Source organism: Populus alba, chromosome 6 (assembly GCF_005239225.2).
Source record: "Populus alba chromosome 6, ASM523922v2, whole genome shotgun sequence".
In the NCBI taxonomy this organism is placed as follows: Eukaryota; Viridiplantae; Streptophyta; class Magnoliopsida; order Malpighiales; family Salicaceae; genus Populus; species Populus alba.
In genome coordinates, this window is record NC_133289.1 from 4312836 (window position 1) to 4334160 (window position 21325).

General features: G+C 30.2%; 2 protein-coding genes across 3 annotated transcripts; one reads left to right on the top strand and one right to left on the bottom strand.

Annotated features, from left to right (window-relative positions):
• Window positions 1–4474: 4474 nt before the first annotated feature.
• Window positions 4475–5994, bottom strand: LOC118032537 (uncharacterized). The gene is made up of 4 exons (XM_035037250.2): window positions 5576–5994; window positions 5399–5454; window positions 5240–5301; window positions 4475–5146 (listed from the first exon to the last, which is right to left on the bottom strand). The coding sequence occupies exons 1-4, from the start codon at window positions 5721–5723 to the stop codon at window positions 4660–4662; spliced, it is 753 nt and encodes a 250-aa protein (XP_034893141.1). The 5' UTR covers window positions 5724–5994; the 3' UTR covers window positions 4475–4659.
• Window positions 5995–13571: 7577 nt separating this feature from the next.
• Window positions 13572–18201, top strand: LOC118032536 (1-acyl-sn-glycerol-3-phosphate acyltransferase 2). Of its 2 annotated transcripts, XR_004684666.2 has the most exons (12): window positions 13572–13953; window positions 14114–14236; window positions 14608–14647; window positions 14780–14853; window positions 15126–15185; window positions 15731–15808; window positions 15970–16128; window positions 16426–16551; window positions 16934–17026; window positions 17222–17308; window positions 17415–17755; window positions 17933–18201. XR_004684666.2 is itself a non-coding variant. In XM_035037249.2 (11 exons), exons 1-11 carry the CDS (start codon window positions 13873–13875, stop codon window positions 17649–17651), a joined length of 1158 nt encoding a protein of 385 aa, XP_034893140.1. In that variant the 5' UTR covers window positions 13572–13872; the 3' UTR covers window positions 17652–17942. The 2 variants fall into 2 exon arrangements, 1 of the variants encoding a protein (XP_034893140.1); XM_035037249.2 differs by having other exon boundaries at window positions 17415–17942.
• The last annotated feature ends 3124 nt before the right edge of the window (window positions 18202–21325 follow it).

Consider the following 21325-nt stretch of genomic DNA (forward strand, 5'->3'; position numbering starts at 1 on the left):
TTTCCATCGCTAGAATGAAATGTGGCGAATTTTATAGATATTTTAGCAAGTATTAATTGCACATGCTTAGCGTGAATCAAAGGAAAATTATGTGATTATTTTTTTACTTATATGGGAAGTGAAGAGTTAGGTGTATGACAATCAATTCTAGAGATTTTATGTTGATTGAGAGAATTTCATGGTGTATATGAAAATAATATTTTTATCTATGATTTTTCTTTTTAATTATTTATTTTCTTAAAGTGTGTAGAAAAGAAATAATAAAATATTATTAATTACTCTTTCATCATTGAACTAACATGTCATGTTATCACCACATATCTTCAAATCCAAAAAAATCAATTATATTAAGAAATTAAGGCCCTGTTTGTTTGCTGAAAAGTAGTTTTTTTTTTAAAGTGAATTCCAAAAAAGTATTTTTCGATATTTGGTAATGTAATGAAAAATAAATTGGAAAACACTTTCTAATTTTTGGTTATGTCATAGAAAATGAACTGGAAAATAACTTATTAATATTTTATTTTTCTCAAGTTTATTAAAATAATGAGAAACAAATCTAATAAATTAAAAAGTTGAATGAGAATGAAATTGAAAAAAAAAAATTCATAAATTATCTCAAATAAAATAAATAATAATCAAAATAATAGAGATCAAATCTAAAATTTTTTTAAAAAAATGAAAGATGAAGAAATTAAAATAACAATAATCAACATTTCATAAATTATTTCAAATAAAATAAGTAACAATCAAAAGAATGAGGACCAAATCTGATAGATAAAAAATTTCAATAGAAAAATGATAAGAAAAAAGCAAATAGCAATTATAAAAATAAGGACCAAAGTTAATATAAAAAATAAAATTTTAAGAGATGAAATTGAAAATAAATATTCAAAACAAAATATATATAGCGATCAAAAGTTTGAGGATCAAATTTGATATAATCAGCAAATAATGACATTTCTAAATTTTTCACAACTTCCGGAAAGTGTTTTCCTTCTAAATTTTTCAGGAAAACACTTTCCTGAAAATCAAGCCAAAATTTTCTTTTACTGGAAAGTGTTTTCCATTGACCAACTTTCTAATGACAAACAAACACAAGAAAGTTTGGAAAGTGATTTTTCAGAAACTACTTTATGGAAAACAAACACAGCTAAAAGAGAAAATACTTTCCTGAAAACCAAACCAAAATTTTCTTTGACTGAAAAATATTTTTCGTTGACCGGAAAGTGTTTTTCGTTGACCGGAAAATATTTTATGTTGACCAAGTTTTTTAATGACAAACAAACACATGAAAGTTTGAAAAATAGTTTCCCGAAAACTAGTTTCTAGGAAACAAACATGGCCTAAATGGAAACAATCAACTTCCTAGACAACCAACTTAATGTAATTGTTGTGAGATATTTTTTGAAATATTTTCTAACTATATTCAGGCACATTGCCATATTTATTTAATGGTCAATGTATTATTAAAATGAGAGGATTAAAAGAATAATACATTAGAAGATTATATTTTCAAGAAGAATAAAAAAAATCGCGTAAAGATTAACCTGATATAACCTAATCAACTTGAAAAATTCAAAGACAACATAAACAACTAAAAATAAACAGAGCTTTCCTGGAATAGGAATTCAAAACGATATCTTGTTTTTAAAATACTAGGATCATGATATATTGAATCGATATAGGTCAATCCGGATTAAAATGTAAAATTTATAATTTGAGTCATAAGATCGCAATAACCTCATAAAGAGCAAGTATCATAAAGAGCAAGTAAAAAAAATAAAGCTTAATTTTCAACCAACTCAATATTAAATGATAAAATTAAAGAAAAAAACAATTAAAAAAAAAATAAAAAATGACCTAAGTCAACTCAGGTTAACTTGTTACACTTGAATCATAAGATGATGATAACCAAATATATATCAAATTAAAACACATTATAAAGTTCAATTCCTAATCAATCAACCGTTGAAGGGTGAAATTGAAAATGATTGAAGAATAAAACTAAAAAAGAAAATTAAAAAGGATGTAAGAAAATACTACATACAGTTTGAGTTAACTTGTCAAATTTGTGACTCGAACCATGAGACTGAAATAATTTCATAAAAAGCAAATGAAAACAAATAATGAAGTTTAATTTTCGATTAACCCAATATTAACGAACAAAATTAAAATAAAAATTCAATTATAAAAAATAATTCAAAAATCACTTGAGTCAAGAAGATTAAACCATAAAAATTACAAATTAAATTTTATAGAAAGCAAGTCAAACTAATATATAAAATTCAATCCTTAGTAAATTTAATTAAGGATAAATTTGATTATAAAATAATATTTATTAGGATAAAAATTAAATTTTTTTTACTGAGGATAAATTTTCCATCATCGTACAGTTATTATTAATTCCGAATTATGTGCTATCCAATCACACGATCAATGTAAAAGCTATTTTTCTCGTGGGTCATTTCATTAAGGATTGATTGATGTCGAAATCGTTCGTAAACATGATTGATTTGTAGATAATTCTTGCGTCAATTATATGATTGGATTGCTCATAGCTTGTCTTGTAGTCTATTCTTGTTGAGTTTTTGTTTTTTTCTGAAATAACATCAGTAGTCTAGTCATGCCAGAAATACTGTACATGGATGCTATAACTTGAATTTTAAAGTTTTGTTTATTTGTATTTTAAAATAATTAAATTTGTATTTTATTTTTATTTTAAATTAATATTTTTTAATATTTTCAAGTAATTTTAATACGTTAATATTAATTTTAATATATTTTCAAATAAAAAACACTATAAAAATCAACCATAATCACTCTTCTTACTAATTCAGCTGTCTTAAACATTACCAATCTAAAAAAAAAAGTTTGAAACTACAGACGGTTGGATTGTGAACAGCTTTTCTTTTTTCTTATAAATAAATAAAAAAGATGCTTTCTCTAAACAAGAATAAAATATACGCAAAAAAAAAAAAAAACAAATTAAAATTTGGTATATTGGTAAAAAATGCTCCCATGGCAAGTGAATCTGGTCCGAACGTGGAATACAATAATGTTATCCCGCTGTCTTGCAACATGCAGGGTGTTGGACTGCGGCAATGGCTGCTGATCTATGTTTTTTATTGGAAAGTCTAAAGGCTTCGTTGTCATGACTGTTTCAATTGGAATATTAATTGTTCATACATGAAAGAGATCTGGTTTATGTTGACTTGTTCAGTGGACATTGCTGGTTTAATACGCTAAGTTTATTGACTTTGGCGATGCCTGGTGTTAATGAACTGAGCTCTCCTGCCGTGTCTGTACGCAGGCCTCTCTAGTCTTTGCCGCCATTTGTTATTACATTCCAAATAACGGTGAGGTAAAAAAACAATTAAAAATTTTTATTTAAAATTATTTTTTTTATTTTTTTAAATTTTTTTTGATATACTAATATTAAAAATATATTTTTTAAAAAATATATTTTAATATATTTTTAAATAAAAAATACTTTTAAAATAACTATTATTACATTCTCAAATACTCATTTCTACGTATCTATGTTGTGATGTTAATTTTTTTTTTATTATATTTTTAAACCATTTATATATATATATATATATCAATTTAATATTTTTTATAAAAATAAATATCAAAAACATATTATAATAGCAAGGAAAAACACGCACGATCTTTTTTAAACCAAAAAATAAACTCTATCCCGTGAACTGTGTACATGTATTTTCTCTCTTGTTTTTTTGGATATAAAATTAAAGGCATTATGTGTGTGCATATCGAAATTAAAAAATAAAGTATATCTTTATATAAAATTAATTGAACATAAATATATCACCTCGATATTTCGTAGCAAAACTTAAACTCAATACCTCCTGCCTTGTCATCTCATAAACCCAGGTTTTACCTATGATAATTTCCCTTCCATGTGGAGCAGAGGTCTATGGAAGGATTAATATTTTTCTCTTTTCATCGTAATAAATGGGGACTTGGGAGGTTTTTTTTTTTATCTCATGAAAGTTTTTTTAAATAATTTTTATTTGAAAATAAATTAAAATAATATATTTTTTTATTTTTAACATCAATATAAATCTAAAAAAAAATCAAATATTCTCAAAAATATTTTCCAAGCAGAAACAAAAGAAAGCTGTGAGTTGATAAAAAATGACAGTTAGTTGGGCTTTGTCCAGGCCCAGTAACAGCTACGAAACACCCATATCCCAACAATATCAGCAACCAACAAAGGTAAGGATGAATTCCAAGCTGCTGCCATCAAAACCTGCAGTGCAATCACCATGTCATTATTCAACAAATGGACGGATGAATTCCAAGGTATATGTAATCCTTCACCACACAGAAAAATTATACACACTAACCTTACAAAATGCATGACAAGAGATGTGCGATGTTATCGCTTATTGTTCAAGTGATTTATTAGATTATTGTATCAAATGCTATTTGAATTCATGAGAAACAGAGCTTGGGATAAAAATATATATAGAGAGAAACCATCACAGCAAAATAATTCAGTTTCTATTCTATGTTTGTGATCATATCACATGTATTTAGGTGATCAATGGCACCCCATGTATCTTATTCAAGTTTCTATCTAGCTTTGGGTATGCAATATCAAGTGGCAGCAAAGTAATTTTTACAAAATCTCGATCAAAACCGATCATTTTTCTCCCACCCTGTCTGTCGTTTACTCTGTTCCCTCTGTTCCATTACTTCAGATTGCCTCCCTCCCTTGACCGCAAGCAATGGCATCCTCTCCTTTTCTCTCTCCTTCTCATCCAAAACCCTGACAGAGGCCTTTTTCGTTGACCCATTATTCGTTCCCTTCTTTGCCAGGCTCTTTAATTTAGAGCAGTATTCTGTTATCTGACTTAATACTTCCTTTCCTGCTAACAAATTCCGGGCTGAAAATGTAGTCCTTAGCTTTGCTTTTGTTGAATTTGCGTGTAAATCGTCCCTAGCTTCTCCTAGTCTGATGTTTGCTTTCTTTGACAGGTTATCGGTATCGGGTTTTCTATTAGATAAGTTCGGATTCTTGTTTTCACAATCTTCTGTAAAACCGTGAACAGATTTGTACGCTTTTGTTATGAGGGTATGTGGATAGGGAATTTCTGCTTTTTTCAGCTTTGCGTCGTCTCTGGAAAAAAGAAAAAATATCAGTTAAAAACTGAATTTTAGAAGTCAGTAATGTTGCTTCCGTTTCTTTTAATGATTTTAGATAACTTCAGACCTGCGATTCCTGTCTCTGAAAGGAAGCATTTCAGATATAGTAACAGACTTCAGAAATTTCACCTGAGGGGAAAAAAAAGGTATACCAAGTTTTCATAAATTGATATATGGAATCAAATCAAATAACCTATCTATAAATTTGATCAGATAGATTAAAGACCTTCGAACCACGTTTTGACTTGAGATAATCTTCAATAGTCTTTGGATGCTTGCAACCTGTAAATCAACAAACAAATCCCTAGTGTAAGAACCCAGCACAAATTGGTTTTCTTTCATTAGCAATATTTTATTATTACTTTCTTGGATACCAAACACAGGGAATTCAAAAGGGTCGTACCAGGTTTGCAGAACCAAGCTTCATCATTGACAGGTTGTTCAGGAAAGGCAGATAAATCGACCCATTTTGGTGCATTCATGCTCTCATAAGTTTCATCTTCGATGAATACAGAATCAATGCTGTCCCAATCAATGATTCCTGGCTCCATTCTTTTGAAAAAACCTGCCAAAGAAGCAAAAAAGAGTAAGAAACAAAAGATTGTGTGATCTATATGGATTATGATTATGAGACTGATAAAACGAAGGAATTCAATGGGGTTTCTCCTTCTTCGAGATTTGGATCTTGATGAAGGTAAATGAATGGCTAATGGCCTGGAGGAGTTACGGGGATTATGTAACGTCAGGAGCGGCAACGAGTAGGAGTTTTTAAGACTTTTTTTCGACCGTTAGAAGGGATGACCTTTTCGCCTCCTTGGTGTGTTTTCTTTCTTTTGGGACCTGGTTTAAAAAAATATTTTTTTAAAAAAAATCCTCTAATCCCATTTTATGAATCAATTTTTTTTTAAGGCATCAATCAAACTCTGTAGGTGAATTACAGAGATATCATTATACAACTCAAAAATTAAGATCAGAAATAGAAGGGATTGTTTGGTATCAACTATATAACTTTTTATTTTTATTTTTTGAAATAAAAATACAAAGCTTTTTCAGTTTAATTTGATTTTTTTTTAATAATAAGCAAAACCAACAACTACTATTACAATTTTTTAAAAACCACTCTATTTGATTTACAGAAATTTTGACAACCAATTATTCATTTTTTATGTTTCTATAAGAACAAAAGAAAAGAAAAAAAAATGATACCAAACTTCTCCTAATGTTTTGATTTTTTTTAAAAATCAAAAACTAAAGTATTGATGAATTCCTTTTTCTCAACTAATTTATTATAGGAAATAGAGGTCACTAGGCTTGTTGTTCATGCTTCACTGCGGGTATAAATTTGAAGTATAATAAGCAGACTCATGAGTTTTTTTATAAACAAGTCATGTGTAAATCAATAATATATAAGGTTGAACTGATCAAATAAAAAAAAGTATAAATCAATGATGTGCAAATTCCATTGATCATGAATATATATATATATACACTAGTTGCGTGGAACTCATGGACATTTGTAGCTGTTCCCCCCCCCCCCCCCACCCTTTCTTTCTCTTCTTTTCCTCAACCTGAATATTCTTTCATGAAATCAAGCCCAGGGAAAATGATGTGAAGATCTTTTTTTTTTTTTTTCCTATGAAACTGATATTGAGCTTTTAGAAAACAAACCATCACAGACAATTATTAATGGAATAAATGCACAAAGATCAAATGTAAAAAGAAATTAATGAAAAGAAAAATTACAGTACTGTGCGAATCTACCATGCTAGAAAAAGTCTGTTGCGACGGTGATTTTTCGTCCCAAATTAGTTTTTGTTCATTAATAACTCAATTGACATCTTGATGTCTCCATCTCGAGTTTTATTTATAAATCGAGGGGATTAAATACCAATAAGATATGGAAATGATAAAGATCAAATATAGATTTTTTTTTATAAATAAAATGAGGTGCTAAAACATGTTTTTATGTAACCACGTGTATGTGGGAGCTTGTTGATTTTTCTTGTGAGCTTTTTACAAAGTTTTCTTTTGCAATTTATTTTAAGTTGTTTCATTTCCCCCCCTCTTCATAGCCTCTTTCTACAACTTCCCATGTATCTTTTAACAAATATAGTATTCACTAGTTATTTGACTTGTGGTACATTGTAAATTAGTTTTTTTTTTAACAAAAAAATAAATATGTAAGCTTTGTCGACATGAAAAATCGTAAGTGTAAATTAAAAAATTTATGCACATATATAATTAAATAAATTAAAAATTATATGTGTAAATAAATAAATAATTATTAACAAAGATCATCTATCTAATTATATTTAATGAATTTATTTATTAAAATCAAACTTTTATTCAATAAAATGATAATAAAAATAGACACACATGAAATTAATTGAACAAATATTAGAAATATTATCCAAAAATAAATATTTTTAATTTTAAAGGTAAAGACCATCTATATAAAAAAAAAATTATAGATGAAAAAGAATAATTTTTTAAAAAATTATATATATATATATATATAATTAAAAAACAATTGTTGTTTAAAAAATACTAAATAAGCAAAATAAAAAATCACAGGAAGGGGTATTAATTGAAACATGAGTTAAAAAATTATGTTAAAAAAAGACATTTTTTTTCAATAAAAAAACATGAAATCAGAAGAAAGAAAGGAAGAAATATGTTTTCCTTGGTGACTTACGTGTATTGTAGGCTACTGAGCAGGATCTCCATCACCATTAACTTTTAAACATTGGCGTGATCATTTGGCAAATTTGCGCATTCCTCCACGTCAATGTTTTTGCCAATTCCTCCACGTCAATGTTTTTGCCAATCCTTCACGCCAATGTTTAAAAGTTAAGAAAAACAGAATATCGGACCCAAGAGTCCTCACATCAGATTCCATTTAAAAACACGAACAACTTATATTTTTTTTGTTAAAAATTAATTATTTTTATATTTTTGAATTGTTTTGATATATTAATTGTAAAAATAATTTTTTAAAAATTAAAAAATATTATTTTAATATATTTTCAAATAAACTACAACCACACTTTTTATCTTTCCCTAATTAAATTAAATGTGTTTTGGAGGCACTTGTTCGGTTGATTTTTGTCGAGTTGCAAACATGGCTAGTGACCACAGGCTTCACTGCCACCACTCCTTGCTAAATATTAGTCAGTACCTGGATTATTGACGATGCTGACTTGTTGTTTTATGCAGGACTTCATTTTGCATGCTATTAAAAATATTTGAGTTTTAAATTTTTAGAATTCATTTGTAGAATCAATGTTTCTTTCCTACAATTATAAAAATCCAAGATATTTATTTAATATTTTGAATAATTAATTAATTTCTTAATTTAAATAATTTAATTCATTTTTTTTTAGCTAAAATGTCAGATGACTTGATATAAAAGTTCAGGTAGTTGATAGCTAGTAGTAAAAGGTATCTAATAAATCAATGTAGCTGGTATTAGTAAAATGTTTTTTTTTTTTAATTTTTAGAAATGAAGATTTTCCAATGATAAAGTTAGTAATTTTTTAGAGAAAAAAAATATAATAATATTTTAAAGAGATTGATTCTGAAAACATGTATAATAAAAATATTAAAATGAAGAGATTGTAAACTGGAGAGTGATGGTCTCCGACAAGGTGCCTATACCTATTAAAAATAAAAAATAAATTCAGACACATTACCGGAACTCAAATATATTAGGCTCACAGTGCGCGCCGAGACCCAAGGGTGCTGGGGTGCACCCCAGCACCCCTGTTAAGTGTTGGGCACACTCCTAGCACCAGTCGGGCATGTCACACCATGCCTAGGTGTGTGCTCATCCCAACATAAACTCCAGCATGTTGCTTAAACCCATGCACCTGTGCTCAGTATGAGTTTGGATTACCACGCATAAGCCTATTTTTCTTGAACACCCGCTATATATTGGACTCGGGCTTGGTGATCCTAGTCCAATGGGTGTTTTAGATCTATTTTAAAAGGATATATTAGGTTTATTTTGAGTTGGCTAAATTTAAAAAAATAAAATTATTTCTCATTTTATCAAAATTAACTTTTTAAGCAGCCTGTAATTCTGAAATAAATGAGCAGATATAACTTTAATATTGTTTTGTTTATCAATACAAGCTAAAACAACATGATTTTAATTTATGAAGATTTAGTTTTTATTTATTTTACATACAAAAATATTTTTGATTGCAGTTTTAACCAAAAAAAAATATATTTTTTAAAAAACATAACTAAAATGTTTTTTTTTTAAAACTCATTTTTTAAATCAAAATTGCATAACCTACTACAATACCAAACACTCATTTTAATACATATCTTTTAAAAGAAAAAATAAATATCCATCTCTTTGGTATCATTTAAAATCTCATTTAATAAAATGAGTTAAAATATCTTAAAACACGTTGTTAGAACCAAAACTAAAACAAAAATATGTTTTCAAACGTGGAGAAAATATACATCCTTGAATCCAGACCTGGATTATGTTTCTCTTGAAGGACATAGCACTAAATCAACCGTATCATTTCCCAAATTGCACATAACATCATCATGCCTTGGGTTCCGACAAAAACTTTAAAAATCTTCCAAAATAAAAACCCAGCCTCTTGAATGGCTCGAACCATCTAGCATAACCTTTTATTGCCACCAATAACACTGAAATTTGTGTGGTTATAATTGCTTTTTAAAATATTTTTCATTCAGAAATGTATTAAAATATATATTTTTTATTTTAAAAAAAATTATTTTTAACATAAACACATCAAAATAATCTAAAAAACAAAAAAAATATTAATTTGAAGCAAAAAAAATAAAAAATTTTAATTTTTTTTAAAAATACTTTTAAAATATAAAAATAAATAGGACTTTAAACTACCAATCTACAACCATAAAATCTATCCTCCAAAATAAAGACCTACACGTAAAATATTTGAGATGTAGCCTTCAAATAATTTCCGGACTCCAACCAACACATGATGAATGAGAGGATGGATCCTTAAAAAACATTTAACCCATCCACAATTAATAGTAGATGGTGTTTATAAAAAGCAGATAAATAAAAAGAAACAAAATGAGAGGAATGAAGAAATAGGGCAAGGAAGATAAACTAAAATTAGATTTTTATCCAGTCAAATTTTATATATTCCATGCACACCCAACACCGTATATTCTTTACATATACATAAAAATATTAATGTGGAATCAAAGTAAAGAGGATTTAAACTAGTTTAGTTTGGTAAAATCACCTGATATCGTGTGAAGTTATTTGATAATCATAACTCCATATATAAATCTCCCAACTAGTTAAGAGAATCAAAGAAAATAAAAAAAAAATAAGAAATGATAACAAAAGGAATTCCTACCATTAAAGTGAACTACCTGCGTGATTGATGTTGTGGTACAAAGTGATTTTTTTTAAAATGTGTTAAAATAATTTTTTCAGATTTTTTTTACACCATTAACAAATCAACATTATTGAAAAATATGAAAAACAATATCAATTTAATATTTCTCCCAAGTAAATATATTTTTTAAAAATATCAATAATATAAGCCACCCCACTCTCAAAACATGGTCTATATATCAATTGCCTTTTAGTTTAGGTAGTGTTTGATATTGGGGTAATGAGTCGCTTTTCAAAGTATTCTCTTATAAATATATTAAAATAATATTTTTTTTATGTTTTAAAATTTATTTTTTAATATCAGTACATCAAAATAATTTAAAAATATAAAAAAAAATTTAAAATAAAAAAAATTTAAAAACATTTTATGACTACATAAACGAACAATACCATAATCCAGAAGGTGAGTTAAGTTGTTGAACACATAAATACATGCAATTAATATATAATCATCATCTTATGAATAATCTAAGACAACATTTATCAAATCTTTCAGAAAACGCTTATGGTTTTGATTTTGAAATAGAAGAATCCTTCTAACTTCAAGCAGTTTTGACCTATAAGCTTATGTAATATTATTTATAAGCTTATTACCAAGATCATGGTAGACTACAATCCTATCTTGATGATCTTATTGACCCACTTTAGAGCAGCTTCATAACAGATAACAATATTACTGATAATATTTTAATCGCTTGAGAAGTCTTGCATCATATGCACAAGACTAAAAGTAGACATGGGATCTTAACAGCTAAAATTAATCTTGAAAAGGCATATGATATGATTAATTGAGATTTTCTAAAATCCACTCTAGAAAACTTTGGACTCCCTACAGGTAATATTAAGTTGATAATGTTTTGTGTTTAGTCTTTTTTTAATTTCTCTATTTTGGAATGGTTTGAAATTGCCAGTGTTTTCACCAATAAGGGGATTGGATCAAGGAGAGCCACTTTTGCCCTACTTATTTTGTGATGTGTATGGAGAAGCTTGCTTTTCTTATTAATAAAAAAGTATATGATAAAACCTAGTTGCCAATCCATGTCTCTAAGGGCGGCCCAAGTATCTCCCATCTACTTTTTGTGAATAATATCCTTTTATTTACTAAAGCTATCAATGCACAAATGTGTACGCTTGTTAATGTCCTCACAGCTCTTTGCAGTGCTTCAAGTTTAAGAGTGAATTTTGATAAATCAAGAGTAATGTACTCCAAAAATATTAGTAAGGGTGAAGCATGACCTCTCACAAATCTCTAATATTAAGTTTGCTAGCAATCTTGGTAAGTACCTTGGCTTCCCTCTAATTCAGGGCAGGGTTAAGAAGTCAAATCTAAATTTCATTATGGAGAGGATTCAATCTATTCTTGCAGCTTGGAAAGGTCATTTATTGAATAAAGCTAGAAGGGTTACGTTGGCAAAATTGATTTTGGAAACAATCCCCACCTACTCTATGCAGCAAATTTGGCTTCCATAATTGATTTGCTTGGGAATTGATAAAATAATGCGAAATTTCGTATAGGGCAGACATATTTCAGGTCGGGGAATTCATTTGGTGAATTGGAATATTGTATCCTTACTAAGAAATTATGGTGGATTGGGTATTAGGGAAACAAGATTGGCTAATATGGCTCATTTGGGTAAGTTAGCTTGGCAGATCATAAATGAAAGAAAGAAACCGTTGATATTAATGAAAGAATGATTTATTAAACTGGATGTGGATGACAACTCTCTTAGGAATCCGGGGATGATTGGATTTTGGAATCTCTTAAGAAATTATGAAAAGAGATGGTTGATGGGTTTTACGAGCATAGAGGTTTTGCCTCTAATCTACTTCCAGAACTATTAGGAAAATATGGTTTATTGGTGGCCCGAGGTAGAGGTTTCAGAAAAGATTATATACAACTCTAATTCTACAGATGTTATTTGATTAATTCATGATAATTTTAACAAGTAGTTGTTATTTTTGACATAAAAAAAACTCCTAACATGAAATTAAAAAGTTCGTCTGCTTTATACTTCACATGAAGCTAATTCATGTGCTGATTATATGGTTAAGCTTGCAGTTAAAAGTGACTCGAGTTATGTATATGGAAGAACCCTTTTTCAAGAGTTTGGTTTTTATTGTTATATGATTCTCTAGGTTCTGTTTAACTTAAAGATTATAGTTTTTTTTTCTTTTTATTGTACCAAAAAAATGTAAATTTTCTGAAATAGTAAGATCAAGAACTAGTCCAGTCTGGACTTAATAATTGTATTATAATAGATTAAAATAACCTTTTTTGTTTTCTGCCATGGTTAACAAGATTCATATGTTCCTGATTCAATCCGGCAATCTAGGTTAAAGTAAGAAAAAAAAATAATTCATGTGGTAATATCTATAATTTCTTTTTTTAAGAAGAAAACAACAATTTAAATAATCCAAACTGAATGTAACTATACCTGAGGAAACCATTTCAACCAATGTTCAGGGTTGATAATTTAATCCTAATTTTATATATAATAATTTAAATGAATATTTTTTCTTGAATTATTTTATTAAATAATAAATAATAAATAAAATAATTTTTAAATATTGTTAAAACGTGAAACATAAACAAAATCTAACTCTTGAGTATTATAGAGAGAGAGAGAGAGAGAGAGAGAGAGAGAGAGAGAGAGAGAGAGAGAGTATTTATATTTTTAAATATATTATATACACACACACACATGTATATTAATATTGATGTAATACATGTATATATATCCTTTATAATTTTACTTGAGATATATAAACACATCTTAAATATTATATTATTCTCTTATTTATATTAAATAAAAAAAATAATATTCGAACGATAAATACTTGAATGAATATAAAAACTCCCTGTAGAATGGATAAATATTTAAAATATTAATATAATTCAAACTCCATTCATTTATAACTACTGCAAGTCTGCAACCCTAGCTACTACCACTCACAGAAAGATGAATAAAATAAAAAATAAATAAAATAATCATGAGAGTCGTAAATTAAAACGGCATTAATTTCTCACAGGATCTTTTTCTCTCTCGAAGACGGAAAAACCCATAGAAAGAGAGAGAGAGAGTGTTTGACAAGATTCCCTTGAAATGAGAAATAATCGCTATTAAAGCTCTTCCTCTCGCCCTGTCCACGCACTCTTAGTGAATGATCCTGACACTCCTCTTCTAAAATTCATACTGACATTTTAATCCAAACCTACAATCTCCTCTCTTTTTCCACCCTCAAATCTCTCCTCTATATTTTCAAATTGGTGAAGGTGTCTGGCTATGGCGATTGGAGCCGCGCTTGTTATTTTGCCGCTAGGCGTTCTCTTTTTTTGCTCAGGTTTAATTGTTAATATTATTCAGGTATATTAACTAGCAATTTTTTTTCTTAACTTCAGATTTCATTTCTGTTTTCCGTTTCGATCTCAAATCTAGGTCTCGAATCTCTCTCTCTCTCTTGGTTAGAAACAGAGTGGATTGATTCTTTTAGAGGACTCAGCGATTATTTTTATTTATTTTTCAGGCAATTTGCTTTGTTTTTATTCGGCCTTTATCAAAGAGCACGTACAGAAAAATCAATAGACAATTAGCGGAATTGTTATGGCTCGAACTTGTTTGGATCTTCGATTGGTGGGCTGGAGTCCAGGTTTTTAACCCCCCTGCTATAGTTTGCTTGCGTGGAATATCAATTGAATAACATTTCTAGTGTTTTAAATTAGATATGTATTTGATTTTGGGATGCTTAAAATGCTGATTAAAAAGATTATTATACGTTGTAGTAAGAATGGATGCTAAAGTGGATCCTTGGCGATTGCAGTATTTTAATGTTTTTAGACAGTGTCATTCCGAATCATGTTTAGAACATTTTTGAAAGTGTTCATGGGATGTCTGTTACCTAAATTGCCAAATTTTCGGCAATGCATTGTCTTAGAAATGGAACTGATGTCTCTGGATTTATGCTATAGTTTTTGTTCTCTATCTAGTTAATTTTGTTTATCTGCATCCTTGTTTCTGTAGATCAAAGTGTTCACAGATAAGGAAACCGTCCGTTTAATGGGTATGTCTAATCTTGTTTTGACCAAGAAGCTGGGTGGCTATTGTTCTTCTTATGTTTTGGAGGATAGATAATTTTTCTACTTCAGAAATCTTCTTAGTTGCTCATTTTTTGCTCATCATGTTAAGTTTTCAGGTAAAGAACATGCTCTTGTTATATGCAACCACAGAAGTGATATTGATTGGCTTGTTGGATGGGTTTTGGCGCAGGTGTGTTGTTGATGGCAGCTTTTTTTACACTTGTGATAGATATACAAACTAGCACACTCTTTAAGTTCACATAATATTGCGCGTGTCTCATACTGATATATTTTAACAGTTCAATTCTATATATTACTCATGAAGGGATATCATAATCTACAATGCAGAATTACATCAAATAAGCTCATGCCATAAAATTATGTTAACTTGTTCTCTATTGTCTGTGTTTATTTCTTTTAAGTTCTCCACTGCTAACTGATTCTTGAGGTTGCTTATGACAGCGATCAGGATGTCTGGGAAGCGCATTAGCTGTCATGAAGAAATCATCAAAATTTCTTCCGGTATGTATATCCTTGCACATCTTGATATTGTGTTTGAATTTAATGCTTAAAAAAAATTAAGTTTAGTTCTCATGTATGGTCCTAAACTTTTGATTGACATTCTCACTTGCAAAAAGGTGGCCTTGTATTATGAAACGTCGTTCTGGTAGAGCTTAATCTTTCTGGAACTTCAGAGTGATTTCATACTACATTTACTCAGTGTTCCTTGTCTTAAAAGGAGCCCACATGTTATGGTTATATATAATCAGTTACATAAGAAGCATTGTTGTCATCACCAAGATTTTTCCTTTTGAGCAACTGATCTTTAGATTCTCACATGGTTTGATCAATAATAATTAAACAATGTGATTTAGCACGTCCATACTTGATACTAAAGGATTCTTTTTTTATGTTACTTTGGTGTGACATATTTGCATCTTAGGTTTTTTGCTTAAATCATCTCTATCTTGCTAATGCTCACTCACGAAATAGATTTGCACTTGCCTTGTTACTTGCATTTTTAATGCTTATCAATAGAGGACAATTGCTATGCTCATCCTATTCAGGTGATAGGTTGGTCAATGTGGTTTTCTGAATACCTCTTTCTGGAAAGAAGTTGGGCCAAGGATGAAAACACATTAAAGGTATGAATAAATATATTCTAGACATACTTGTACAATAATAAGTACGGACACTTGATGCATCACCATATTCATTTCCATAGACTTGCACGCCCTTTGAATATCTGTGTGTGCATGTGCCCTTGCTTATACCATTTTGAATTTTCTGCTACTCTTATATGCAGTCTGGTCTTCAGCGGCTAAAGGACTTTCCTCGTCCATTTTGGCTGGCTCTTTTTGTGGAAGGAACTCGCTTCACTCTGCCAAAGCTTTTAGCAGCTCAGGAGTATGCAGGTTCTCAAGGGCTGCCAATCCCTAGAAATGTTTTGATTCCTCGTACAAAGGTCAAATTCTCATTGCATGGTTTCTGAATTCAGTTCTTTCATTACTTTGCCTTTCATTTGTGGGCTCCCTTTGACCCCAACCCCAACAAATTAATTAATTATTTCATAAGGAAGTGAATAACTGAAAACATCTCACATTGCTGAATCAGACACCTCATGCTTTGGCTTTATTTTATTCAAAATAGTTTTTGATGAAGTGGATAAAGTTGAGCAGTGTGCATACTTTCAGGGATCAATTAGGCACCGTTGACTTCATGCAGTTGTTGGAATGTAATGAATATCTGTGTTGTTTTTCAGGGATTTGTTTCAGCAGTAAGTAACATGCGCTCATTTGTACCAGCCATTTATGATGTAACATTGGCTATCCCAAAAGGTTCTCCTCCACCTACGATGCTCAACCTCTTCAAGGGGAAATCTTCTGTGGTAAGCCTTCAGAGTAACTGCATGAATCAGTTCACTTTTTGTTGAAGGTTTGCAAATGTTTTTGTTGCAATTATTATGATTATTCAAATCATTTCATCTGTAGATGTATTATTTGAATTCAAAAATATTTGTGTGAAGTGGTAGTGAAGATGGATCCATCTTATTTCACTTGCATTTTATGATCATTGGTTTGAACTGGCATGTCATTCGGAAAATATTTCAACAATGTTGAAAGCATCTTATAAGTTGGGACTTTGAATTTTTAAGAATTTTTGAAGGGTTAGACCACATGCAAATATATTCGAATTCATATGATGGAAACAATTCGACATTACTCTCTTAATTCATATGATGGAAACAATTCGACGTTACTCTCTTGTAGGTACACGTACACATAAAGCGGCATTTGATGAAGGAATTGCCTGAAACAGAAGACGGTGTTGCACAATGGTGTAAAGATATTTTTGTGGCTAAGGTGGGTATAGCTACTCAACTTGTGTTGTTCAGTGCTGCTCTTTTCTGTAATTGCACTTGTATCTTATATGAAACATTGAAATGTAAGGAACATGATGTAGACTTTACTGTTATTTGCTCTTGAGACTGGTGTTCAACCATTTATATAGCAACATCTAATTGCATTATTGTTGCTTGCTGCCATTTGGAATACCAGGATGCATTACTGGACAAGCATATAGCTGAGGACACCTTCAGTGATCAAGAATTGCAGGATCTTGGTCGACCAAAGAAGTCTCTTGTGGTGAGATATTTTATAATAACCAGTCAAGTGTAGCCTGTTTTTCGTTCAGGCATTCAGTGGTTGTAGTTCTTATATGGAGTATTATCTGACTGACTGCTGTGACCAGGTTGTTACCTCCTGGGCATGCCTTCTTATTTCCGGGGCCCTGAAATTCCTTCAACGGTCTTCACTCTTGTCCTCAAGGAAGGGTATAGCATTTGCAGTGTCTAGTTTGGCAGTCGTCACTCTCCTAATGTACATCTTGATTCGATTTTCTCAGTCAGATCGTTCAACAACTGCCAAAGTTGCCGCAGCAAAGCCCAAGTGCGAAGGAAAACCTTCTGAGACAGGAGATGACAAGTAGCACTGAGTCCAGTGTTTATCAATTCTCACGTGCACTGACAAGTCATTTGCAATCAGTTTTGTGATAATACGTGTAGTATGTGTGTCCCCCCAGCTTTTCACCTTGTGAGTTTTCACCCTAAACTAGTAATAGTTTCATATCAGCAAACTAGCAAAGTTTGTATTCATATCAATTCATTATTTGCCAGTCAAATAGGTTATTTTATCTAGAATGTATCCAGATTGGTCATGACCTGTATGCATCACTGCTTAAATTAGGATAGTCTTTTTACCCACTTACAGGTTTTCCCTTGCCCGCATTCTGGCGCGCCTTTCAGATGGTCCGGACTTGAACTCAAACTCAAACACGCTTTTCAGTGACTTCTGGCTTCTTAAACTCATGCATTCAATCTGTGATCTTCAATGATTGAAGGGTTTGATTCAAATTTTCAAAAAATTTCTTACCTCTTTGGGCATGGAATGCAGATAACCCTGTTCGGTGCTGTAAAATAATCGTTCAAATATTATGTAACCTCCAATCCTCTTGCCTGATTCAATTACTCTTTATATAATGCCTTGTTCACTAGGAGGACAATTTGTGCTGTAGAATTGATGAGATTTGATTTGCTAACTAGAGGAATTTTAATTTCCATTCACGGCAGACATGTCGTTTGGGGTAGAAGTTCTCCAGATATACCATGATTACTCGATTTGTGAAATATCAGTCATTTATGACGATGGATTCTGTGGAAAAAAAATTGACAGCAGGTATTACCGTTGCCTAGTAACTCGACGGCCAGGATCGATCCTTTTCATCTAACCTCCATTGTATTGTTGAGTAGGCGGTGGCTTTAAAGTAGAATACCTTGTGGTATAAGGAAAGTAATATCGGGGTTTTAAAGTTTCCTTGTACGACTAGGATTGTGAATGAATGATGAATCAGCTATAAAACACAACACAGCGCAACCACCCCCATGAGTTAGATAATCATTATCCAATATAAATTCTTCTCTAGAACCTCAAATAGAGAGAAAAAGAGAGGGATTGTTTGAATCGAAAAGGAAAAAACCCTAGTGCAGATCATGATAAGCCAACGCGGTAGAGGCAGGCCGCGTAAGAGTTCACACAAGAAACCTAATCTCCAGCCTCCGGTCAATAACCTCCACTCTACGGCTCGTTCTTTCCCGCAACATATACCAAGGAAATCACGGACCGTAACCAAAACAAATATTGCGGTGAAAACATGGCCTCGTTGGGGTTCTGACGATTCAGTGGAAACACAGCCGATGTGGGTTGTGGAAAAGGAGAGTAACATGCCGCGAAGGATTGCAAAAAAGAAGAGCATATATCCAAAATCAAACGAGGAATCCGGTCCATGTTCATCGTTGTCGGAGTCTTCGTTGGCTCCATGGATGACAGGAATTATGATTCCAGGACCAATTCCGGACCTCGATTCGTTTAACGAAGTTAGTTTCTTAAAGAATTTTTTTGTCGGCATACCAGAAGATTAATTTTTCATTATATGTGTAGAAACCCTTTGCCTTCAAGATATGGTTTTGATGAACAATTTGTCACATGGGAGATTAGATACTTCAAAGCTTTGTGACATGATAAATTTAGTGACCCAGTGGCTGGATTCAATTTGTTGTAACAAGAATCGAACAAATATGATTAAAAGACCTTCAAAAGACTGATGGATTTATAGCTCATTAGCACTATAGCAGCATAAGAGTTTTTTTTTTTTAATCGTGATTTCAGATCTAAGGTTTAGCAATGCACCGTATAATCTCACAAAAAAATAAAAAACAGAAAAGAAAATAGGACTGCGACCTGCTCCGGTCGGTTGCAGATTTAAGAGAAGGATAGAGTTATGTAATGTTTGGTATCTTCATCTAACTATGCTTTTAAAATTTTTTAGTTTTCAATTAATTTTTTATATTTTTTATTGTTTTAATCCATCAATATTAAAAAATATTATTTTAATATATTTTTAAATAAGTTTTTTTAAAAAAACAATCTTTAGCTATTATTTAGTTAGATTTCATATTAGCATTACGTCATTGACTTCTTAAAAAGATAGCGCATCTAGATTTGATTATCTTCATCTACGAAAATATCTTATTTTTTAATTTTTTATATAGGTGTGCTATGAGCATGGCTTTTAAATGTAATGGATTTTTAGCATTTCATTATGTTTTTTTTTTAAAAAAAGAAATCGGTCTTAAAGGCCCAAAAAAAATTATATTAAACAAGATTATAAAGTGAATCCCATAAAATTATTTTACAAGATTAAAGCTCACGAGAAAGTCACTAATTATTGAGTGATTTTTTTAATTTTATTTATTTTTATGTTATAAAAGTATTTTTAAAAATATTTTATTTTTTTTAATTTTTTTAATTTCAAATTAATATATTTTTTAGTGTTTTTAAATTATTTTGATATGTTGATTTTAAAAATAATTTTTAAAAAATAAAAAAATAATATTTTAATATATTACTAAATAAAAAATATTTTTAAAAATAATTACAAGTATACTTTCCGAACAAGTTAATGGTGTACTTGAATCTCATAATCTCTTGAAATCTTGAGCATAGATTGCATTAATTTTCACATGCTATTTCGTTAAAAGCTCAACTACAATGGCCGAGTCCGACTCGAAAATCAGTTTACGAATACCCAAAGACCAAGAAAGCTCAATACGCGAGACTAATGTCCACAACTCAGCTGAATCAGAAGAATAATATCCAGTGTTGATGGCGGAGCTTTTAATTCATGTACCAAAATTATCCCAAATCTCTCCTGCTCCAGCAATACCTGGATTACCTTTACTGTAACAATCCACATTCAATTTGACTCACTGAGCTGGAGGATATTTACAGCCGCTAAAGGCAATGTGTTAAATCCAACTCACTGGTAAATTGAATGTCAACGATAAAGCTTCGAATGGCACTTGAAAGGCTGGAGTTTAGAGTGGAATCATCTTCAAAACAATCTTTGATTTCTCCCCGGAAACCAGATCGCAGCTCCAAAAACTATTAACCTTGGAATCCTTTTCCTTGCCTGAGCAACGAGAGAAGAGGTTACTTATTAAGATATGTAGGCTCGTTTGTTTTTAAATTTAAAAAAATATTTTTAAAAAATAATAAAATTATTTTTTTTTATTTTGAATTAATTTTTTATATATTATTAAATTATATTATTTTAATACATTTTCTACGATCACATTCTCAAACACCACGTGCCAACGAAAGTCTCACTTCGCTTCCCTGTTTCATTATGTTATTAATCCTAAGCCTTTCATTATATTATTAATCCATTTTGTAAGAAGAGAAAGCATTTTGCAGGCATGGACCCCATAACATCTCTTAACATAATAGTAACAGTAATTATCTTGTGGTGGTTGTGGGTTTAACCGCCTTAACACTTAAAAAAAAATATTTTTAATTTTTTTTTATGATGTATTCTTAATATATACTATTTATTTACAATCAATTGTTTTAAATTAGTTTACTTGTATAGATACTAATATTAGTATATTAGGCATGTTTTTTTATGTTATTAATTTCTCTTAAGAAAGTATATTATACATACTGTTACCCCCTTTTTATTTTCCCATTTTGGTACCCTTTTTTTTCGGTTTCTTTTTTTTTTCTTTTGATTTCAATTTTATGAATATTTATTTATGTTATTATATA